At 38.5% G+C, this 9,448-nt stretch overlaps 1 protein-coding gene across 3 annotated transcripts in view; it reads right to left on the bottom strand.

Annotated features, from left to right (window-relative positions):
• Nucleotides 1-8: 8 nt before the first annotated feature.
• The window catches only part of SUN2 (Sad1 and UNC84 domain containing 2), a 33,205-nt gene continuing 23,765 nt past the window's right edge, over nt 9-9,448 (bottom strand). For all 3 annotated transcript variants that reach the window (XM_081330207.1, XM_081330208.1, XM_081330209.1), the window contains exons 12-16: nt 8,893-8,977; nt 8,219-8,334; nt 7,410-7,577; nt 5,703-5,795; nt 9-5,232 (exon numbers count right to left, since the gene is read on the bottom strand). In XM_081330207.1, coding sequence (XP_081186333.1) covers nt 5,116-5,232; nt 5,703-5,795; nt 7,410-7,577; nt 8,219-8,334; nt 8,893-8,977 — 579 coding nt within the window. In that variant the 3' untranslated portion in view covers nt 9-5,115. The remainder of the gene's footprint in view (nt 5,233-5,702; nt 5,796-7,409; nt 7,578-8,218; nt 8,335-8,892; nt 8,978-9,448) is intronic.

Raw genomic sequence — 9,448 nt, 5'->3', positions numbered from 1 at the left:
ATGTTCTGTGGTCTGTTTGACAGAAACCTTCAGTGCCACTATTCTTTGATCAGAATTTTTATTCTACTCTACTTCTACTTTACTCCTCCCTGACACACAAAAGCTCCCTTATTCATTAATGACTAGTTTCACCACATTTAAGAAAAATCATTTATTGATTTATCTTGCATAGGTATAAATTACAACAAAAATAGCAGACTGTACAACATTTGTAATATATAGACGTAGATACGCTCCTCCCAACCCTCAATACAAATAGATTTCTTAGGAGTAGGACATCATTACAACCGTTAATCTGTGGGGTACCTTCCTAAGGACAAAAATAAGTCTAGAGAAGTCATATTTTTCATATTTCACTTCTTTATCCACTTGAAAAACATCCTGTATAAAAGCATTCCTGATGGTAACCTTTGCACATGTATAGTTATAGTTACTAGAATGCTTCCCAGTCAGCAGTCTTAACTAGCCATCTGTACTTTAGTATCTTCAAATGTATGACTCCTATGAGTGGTCTGTGGTTATGTGAAAAAGGTTAGGTATGCAAGTAGTGAGAGCAGCTGCATGCAAATGACAGGTGAAGGCACTGGCACCATAAAAGTGTAATACTTGTAAGGCAGGGGTGGGGAACAATGGTCCCTTTACGAGCTGTGGACTTCAACTCCCAGAATTCCTAAGCCAGCCATGCTGGCTCAGGAATTCTGGGAGTTGTAGTCCACAGGTCAGAAAGGGCATCGTTCCCCACATCACTGTTGATTTGGTACCACTGGATTTTCAGCCTGGTTGTATTTTACATGTTTAAATTAAAAAGCTTGGTTAATAAATGCACATTTGTAGCTAAATCAAACTTATTGGTTGAATCAAATGGTGTCCAGAAATTAATTTAAAATAAAACTTAGTCTCAGGCCCCAGATTGGAGAGCCTCCAAGTGATGCACCTGGACATGGTGGTAAGCCATGAAGTTTGACTACAGGACAATAAGATCAGATGGGCATAAAATACTAGTAAGTGCTCCTTAATTAAGCCTTTTAACTTTTGTGTGTCACAAGAATACAACTGCTATTTACCTTCATGATATTTACCTTTCTCAATATTGTTTCATTATTTCACAAAACCACCATATGTTCATTGTGTCATATTAAATCCTATGTTAATCAGATATTTTGAAAATGCACTATTCCAGAAGTTTCAGTTTCCTTCTAGAGAGAACCATCCATTAGTCACTCTTTCATAACAAAAAACCCTGTCGTTAACACACACACATATATACTAAGACCATGGAGAATGGGTTGTGTCTCAAAATTTATTCCAAGTAGTGGACTAATGCAGGCCTATAATTTGCCTGAATGAGCATAAGAATTCAGATGTTGAAACAAATTTTTCTAACTAGAGTTCTTCTGGCAAGGAAAAAAGACTGCTGGAAACAGCCTTTACTGTAATGTTGAAGCCATCAATTCAAAAATTACTATAGGCCAAAGAACATAGGACTTATTACTGGAGCCTGAAAGATAGAATAAGATGCTACCTGATTCTAGGCACCTGACGAGATGCTGGAAGAATGAACAGCTAGCAATTCCTTATTATTATTGTTAACGAATGGACTGATAGAACCCACCTGTTATTTTTACAGGTACACACAAGGAAAGACAAATAGTACCGGAGGACTGCACCAACATCACAAATACTAGCTAGACCTGTCTGTTCTTTGCAGCTGGTTAACAAAGCGTATAGAGTCCAATAATGTTAACAAATATGTTAACAAATATTTCTCAGGCATTTAACATGCTATGTCACACTTATGTCACAGCAGTCACATTCATCTTAAAACCAAAATAGTGAGGCAAGGCCCAAGTAATACTATTTCTTCTATAATACTGTTATAATCACGAACCAGTTCTAGTTGCAAGAAACTTTGTCCTCTGCCCCACACCTATTCTCTCAATAGGTGCATGGAATGAGTAACAGATACTATTCTGGCATTGTAGCTACCAAAGTGCAGCAGTAAACTTGTGCACATTGTGCACATTGACTACTATGTTTATATTTACAATTGAAAAAATGCTTTTAAAACAAAGCCCCAAAACAGGGAAATGGCCAAGCCAAGCCTAGTCCACTGTCATCTATCCTTAGGGAAAAAAGGAACCAGTTGGCCTGATTGGACTATGTTTTTTTTCTGCTACAAGAAAACTGCTGCAGCTCCTTTGGACAGTGGTGGCAACAATCATTCATTTGCAGAACTAAGGTTTTTCCTAATTTTAACCAGATATATCAAAGATTGAACCCAGGACATTCAACATGTAAAAGCATATTTGGTATAGATCACTATACCCTCCTGCTACCAGGTATCTCTACATTTTCACTTCAGTCGTCAGCATGGTTACTTAACTAAGTGTTTAAGTGGCTTCATTTAAATAATAATTAAAATCATTGCAGTCAAAAATAGAGACAATATTCATGTTGGCTAGTGTGTTCCAAATGCCAGATCAATTATTTTCAATCTGATCTCTGTTCTGGTAATCCCAACCTATCTGATGGATTAGGGGTCAACTAGTCAACTATTAATGACCACACTGACAGACCTCTAGGATGACCAACACATCTGGAGTGACCCAAACTGGAAATGCTGGACAAGGCTGTATGTCTTCCCCCGCACCTAGTCAGGGATAGGCAACCTTGGCTCTTTTTTCTAAAGCAGGAAGAATTGGGTATTTTGAGGCCCACCTTGCTGTTTGGCCATATATGGCTATTTCCTTCTGAACTGAGAGTGGAAAGAGGAATTACTTAGGCAACAATCCAGAAGGCTTTATCTATCGAGCAGAGATTTCATTCAAAGATGATTCACTTAGCAAAAAGAAAAATGTTCTTTGCATATTTATATACTGGTACTAAGAACAAAGGTTTTCCCTAAAAAGGGTGGCAGTTGAGTGTAACACTTTAGAGCAAAGAAAAAGAACCCCATTTTTTAAATCTCTCCACCTGTCAAATTGTTTTGGGGATCAACTATTAGCATAACAGGGAGATAGCTAGGTTTTCTTTGGCTTGCTGTTTTATTCTTTACTGTGTTTGTTTTCTACTAAAGGGAGGCTGCTTTTTCATGCCATAAGGAATATTTAAAAAATTATCTCTTCCCCTTGGACAATTTTCACTGCCACCATCTTAGGACTCTAACTAATCCTCATGTTTTGCTACATAAGTTGCAGAAATACGGTAGTTTTCATTACTATTTAGTCAGCTCATACCTGGGACTAGTTTAGCAAGTTATACACAGTTGCATTTCTCTCTCTTTCAAGGAACTATTCAAATTAATGGCTGAAAATTCAAATAGGTTAGAAATATAAGGTTGTGGAACATTGGGAGTTCAAGTTCCTGCTAGTCTTAATGGTTTATGAGATTAATATATATGTTATGCAAGCTTTAAAGAAAGCAATTAATCCCTTTCAAACATATACAGTCCAAATTACAGCAGCTTCTGATATATCTATATTATCAGCAGTTGAAATTGACTCAGGAGTCTTTTAACTTTTTGTGAACTACAATAAGCAGCTTGTTCTCTGTCTTCTGCAAGCAGATCAAAAGACAGTGTTTAACATGAAACAAGTTTCATCTTTGGAGGCCATATGGTAATACTGTTGTGAAATACTGTATGTGGGATATTCAAGAATACAAAATTCAGAGATATTTCATCTCTGAACACAAGCTGGGTACTTTGCCATGAGCATTGGCAATCTTCCTCTTATTAGGAACTGCTGTATTTGCTTCTAGGCCGATGAAGGCCTGACAATATTATCTTATTTTCTAAGAAACAAAACACTACATATTTAACCTATACAAATAACTCTTAATTCATATTAACACTATTTTCCCCATAGAAAAACTCTAAACTGCAGCTTCCAGTTTTTAAACACATCACAGTTCCCTAATGCAAGGGTTTTCAACCAGTGGTACGAGTACCACCTGTGGTACATTGGCACCTGGCAGGTGGTATGCGACCAACCTAGAAAAGTGGTAGCGGGGGATGAGCTGAACCAGTGGCAGCACCACACAAGCCTGAGCGAGAGATGGCTGGAGTTGCAGGGCTGTCAGGGCTCAGCGGAAGCGCCAGGATCAGTGCCAGGCTCCAGCTGGAGCTTGACGCTGATCCTGGCGCTTCTGAGCCCAGAAGAAGCACAGATCAGCTGGAATGTTGCAGCATCTCCAGGATCTTGTGATTTACATTCAGATGCTTGGCAACTGATTCATATTTATGGTACAATGGGTGAAAAGGTTGAAAAGCCCTGCCCTAATGAACAATCCGCCATTTCTCCCTATAGCTTTTGAATCTGTGCATTGTTGCTTCCACAGAATTCAATCTCAATCTTGTATGGATAATTTACCAAAAACAATCACCAGGATCCTGTCTACACAGGAAGAGGAATGGCCCTAAGTCTACAATCGTCATCTGTGACAGATTTCATGAAAACATTCCTCTACCTGCCTCCACACAACATGATGATATAAAGGTGACCAAAGTTACAACACCACTTTTTTAAAACTTTCAACTGCATGGAGTTTCCAGCACACCTTCTGTATCCCCCAGAGCCACTCAGAATAGATACAGGTAAAAGGAACCTTTCTATGAAGAGGTTGAGGCTTTGGGGGGGGGGGAGGAGCAGAACACTAATAAGTGCCTAAACAGGACAGTAGAATGTGGCAAAAGGTTTATATCCTTACTTCACACCAAATCTTATGTCACTGCCAATTTTTTCTACATTGCTTAGCTTGTTTAAATATGCCTTCAGTCCCCAGAAAATTGAGCATTAACCAAAAATCAGGTTTGGAGAAGTATAAAGGATGGGGTATAAATCTGAATGTATAAAAATCTGCTTTAAGAACAACTAAATATTAAATACCAAATCCAAAAGGCCTCTTTCTTCCTCTGCACTCAGAAGATTGTTGTTTCCAGGAAAGAACTGACTGATCAGCCACAACTTATATCCTGTCTCTGTGCAACATAGCAAAAAAGATATATTGCCCATTCCAAGTTGCTTGCCTTCCTGGCACTGCTTCCCAACTGTCTTTCACAGTCTGAAATGCAGATCTTGAGGTAGGTGACTTTTGAGTTAGTGGTTCAAGAAGATGTTACGAGACCAGCTCCCCATGCACACGGAAACGATAAATGCAGGTGTATTCTGGATGGCCCCAGTTGCTGAGAACTCTTAGCTCCATCAGCTGGAAGGCTGCCTCCCTGTCTATATCCTGAGGATGGGAAAAGAGAAGGAAAAGTTGACTTTTAAAAATGTGACCCAGAGAGAATGCTGGAGGATTGCTCCTTTAGCTTGGCCTAGTTTATTTCAAAAGTGCACTTGTGCCTGGAGAACAGTAACATGTCTGATCAGTTAAAACAGGAATATGTCACCTTTTCAGTAAAATCCATCTGCTGCCATCATAACGGCTAATCCTTGGGTAGCTCTGAAGACATAACACAGTGAGACCAAAACAGTTATACTTAGAAAAACAAAAACTGCTACTGTATTACAATCCCTACATTTTATTGTTTGAAGCCTATTTCACAAAAAGTTGTTTTTTTTAATCCAGGGAAGACTGTATAAATAAAAGGGACAGTACTGAATAAGAACAGCAAATAAGGCCCATAGTTTTCCTGCAGGCTCTGAAGCCCTTGGTCTACCTCCCCTCCCTCCCTCCCATTCCTTCTCCTTTTTTCTTACCTGAAAGTGGAATGTTTGGATAGTATCCCCATCTTGATTGTATGTGAACTTCCCAAGGAGGATGCCTTCTTGTTGCCCTTCTTCCTCTAAGCCCTGAGCAAAGAAGTGAGGATGGGGAGGGGAAAGGAGACAGCTGAAGGTCATGAGGAGTCCAGAAAAACCATGATGAGAGAGAGGCTAGGGAGGCCTAGAGCCACTTGGGTAGCTGTGTACCAAAATAAAATACACAGGTGGCAAGAGACATACATGTACTCCTCGACTTATAACAGTTCATTTATTGACTGTTCAAAGTTACAATGGAACTAAAAAAAGGTGACATATGATTTTTCACACTTATGACCCTTGCAGCATCCCCATGGTCACAGGATTTACATTTGGATGCTTGACAACTGACTCATATCAATGTCCTAGAACCATATGATCCCCTTTTGTGACCTTCCTGCAAGCAAAGTTAATGAGGAAATCAGATTCACTTAACAACCGTGTTACTAATTTAAGAACTATAATGATTCAGTTAATAAATGTAGTGAGAAAAGTCGTAAAATGGGGGGAAACAAATTTCTCACTTAGAAACATAAATTTTGGACTCATTTGTGGTCGTAGGTTGAGGACTACCTATATAGAAACAACAGAGCAAAAAAGAAAGAAGTCTGATCATTATAAATTTATAATCTACCACCCTCAAGGAGGTCTAATTACAGAATTTCAGTCCATACCAGATTTATATTGAGAATTTCCCTGAGTTGTTGCAGTCTAGCTGCCATTAGCCACTTTTCAGTATGCTTTGAATCATTTCCCCAGCAAAGAACTTTATTTCCTCTTAATTTCCATACCGTTATGATAGTTTAGTAACAATAATAAATCCAGCATCAACAACAGAGTTATACGTTTCTACCTGCAGCAATTTCTATAAGAAGCCATAAGATGTCCTAGTCTTGGATGAATGACATTATGACATTTATTTCTCTTTTATTTTATTGTATTTATATTGTTTTACTGTATTCAATTTTTATTTTACTCTGGCTTTATTTAACTGTAGTTAAACCGTAAATTAGTCTAAATATTTCTTTACATAGATTATCTTGGGTCCAAGGTCACCCAGCTGGCTTCACGCCTTACAGAGAATAAGAATTTGGTTTCCTGGTTTCTATCTTGCTGCTTGAAAGCACAAGTGATCCTCTGTGGTATGTTTTAACCATGTTTTATTGGAAAAGTCAAAAGGGTTGTGTTCAAATGCTCAGTCATATATCATTGTTTACATATCACTTATTGTGCTAAGGCAATACCCTACAAGCCACATTGTTCCTTAAAGAAACCACAGAGAACCACCCAGCCATTATTTCTGACCACCTAGTTCAAAGCTATTTAAGAATACTAGAACTGATGACTACAAATTAGTTATTCACTAATTTAGTGTGAGTATTAGAAGACTGTATCGGTAGGGAAGTGCTGAAAACATTTTAAAATGAAACTTATTCTCCCACTGGAATATAGACAGAGTTGACAACTGTTTTACAATCTTTTAGCAAAACTGGAAGCAAGAAAGAGGATATTCCCAAACAGAGAAAGTTCAGAAGCTTCTGCAGTCCTTGACTGCCAATCAGATATGAGAGGAATTGCCCATTGTGGGTTGTGTTTACCCTGTGATGGGAAAAAAGGAAGAGCTTACTATAATTTGATCTTTCCTGCTATGTTATCCAGACTTACAAAGACTGCAATGTCCTTGGGGGCGCTGGGAATGGTTCCTGTGGGAGAAAGCGACTTGGAGATATGCTCTAACGTCACAGCAGTGGGATGGATCCTGCCTGAAAGGCGAATGACAGCAAAACCTTGGGAGCCTTGGAAGGCCCAACAATTTCCAGGATAGACATCTGGCTGTTATCAAATAAGACAAACAAAAATGTGAGGTAAAAGGAATAAATCCTTGTGTGCAAATTTATTTCTTTCAAGGCACAAGAATATACTATTCAACCAAAAGAGAGAATATCACAAGCCCTGGGAAGTCTTTTGATATAAATTCACAGATTAAAATTATCACTGGCCCTTATTCAAAATAAAAACGAACTGTAAAAGAATTTTAGCAAAAAATTCTTCTAGAAGCATGTTTGGAGCTTTGCTCCCAGTGGAATAATAGGACCACATTCAACTAAATTTATCATTCCCTAAATGCTTTTTCAAAGCCAGGGGATTCTTCCATCTCTACCTTTATCAAGCGAAGTACCTCTTCCAGTTTAGTTTAGTTTATAAATGACACATTTCAGAGAAGCTTCTTATCTTCCTGAATGAACTAGGTGACAAAATAACTATGGATATCTCATTGTTATTGCAATAAACACTAGAGAAAGGAAGAAACCTTCCCCTTGCTACAAAAACCTATCTGCCCCATCATGGGACAAAAGCCACAGGAAGTAAACAGAGTGACAAATAGGGGACATAAGCAAAATGCTCTGGGGAGTGAACAGGGAGTGGAAAAAAAGGACAGTGTTTCTATTGTTCCTTTGAAAACGAACCCATACCTGTAGAATGACCCTTGGAGACTGGGAGTGATACCACAATGGTATGCCAAAAAGACTAAGAAGTGCAGTCTTGGTTTCATAGGTTTCTGAACAACGAGTGCTGATAACACTGGCCCCTATAATTAAAGTGAATAGATGAAGGTAAGTTGTGCACAGTGCTAATTCCCAAACCATTCTGTAAATGAGGAACTAAAAAGCTGGTATTAGATTTGCCTACTTCATGCTTGGGGATATTTTTTTTTTTGGCAGAGAATGAATCTGGGGGGAAAAAAATGCCAGCTTTTTGGAAGCAATAAGCCTGAAAACGCAGCACATCTTATGAACTCATGCTGTAACTTTAGAGAAAAAAGTTACAGTATAATTGTACTTATAAGTGCTGTGAAGAATATTGGAAGCTACTTCTTTATACCTTTAACTCTTTATAACTTTTTTCTTTCTTCCATTTTCTTGCACTTTTCAATTTTTCTGTTACTTCTCCCCTTTTCATTGTCTCTGTTTTAATTTAGTTGAATTAGTTATTATTGTTCTTAAAACGTTTATACAGAGAGAGAGAGAGAGAGAGAGAGAGAGCAAGGAAAAATGCCTTCCAAATGTTTAAACTTGTAGATGAAACTGACCGAAATATTTCTAGTTTCTTGATACGAAAGCTGTGGGGTTTTTTGTGTGTAACCTACCTCCAGATTCAAGGGCATAATCAACCATTCCAATGCGATCTTCACTGTAGCGCTTCAGGGCATCATTCACGATATGATGAATTTGCTAAAAAAAACAGCAAGACTGAATACAAGATTTAAAGGGATACAACGATACAAAATTTATAAAGGATCACATTCTCTCAGGGTGTTTACCTGAGAATCATGTGAGAGCTGGAACACGTGAAGTGATGGGACACCTATTCTCTGACATTCACTTTTCCAAGAAACAAACTGCTTGTAAACATCTGAAATAATCTATTTTTGTTTGTATAGAGCAGGCATGTCAAAATGCCGGCTTGCGGGCCGGATGCATCATACTGAAAACGCGCCCACCCCATTGCCGGCAATGGGGAAAAAGTCATGATACGTCGCACGACGTCACGTGACGTTGCACGTTTGACATGCCTGGTATAGAGTGTAAAGGGAAATTAAGCTGAGATATAAAATCTGCCCATCCCTGTGGTAACAGCCAGAAAATGTTTCACAAGGATTGCCCTTCCACAGGGTGATAGATAAGGAACGAATGCTATTCTCA

The sequence above is a fragment of the Vipera berus genome (assembly GCF_964194415.1).
Source record: "Vipera berus genome assembly, chromosome: 6".
Taxonomy (NCBI): Eukaryota; Metazoa; Chordata; class Lepidosauria; order Squamata; family Viperidae; genus Vipera; species Vipera berus.
This window is presented reverse-complemented; position numbering and strand designations above follow the sequence as displayed.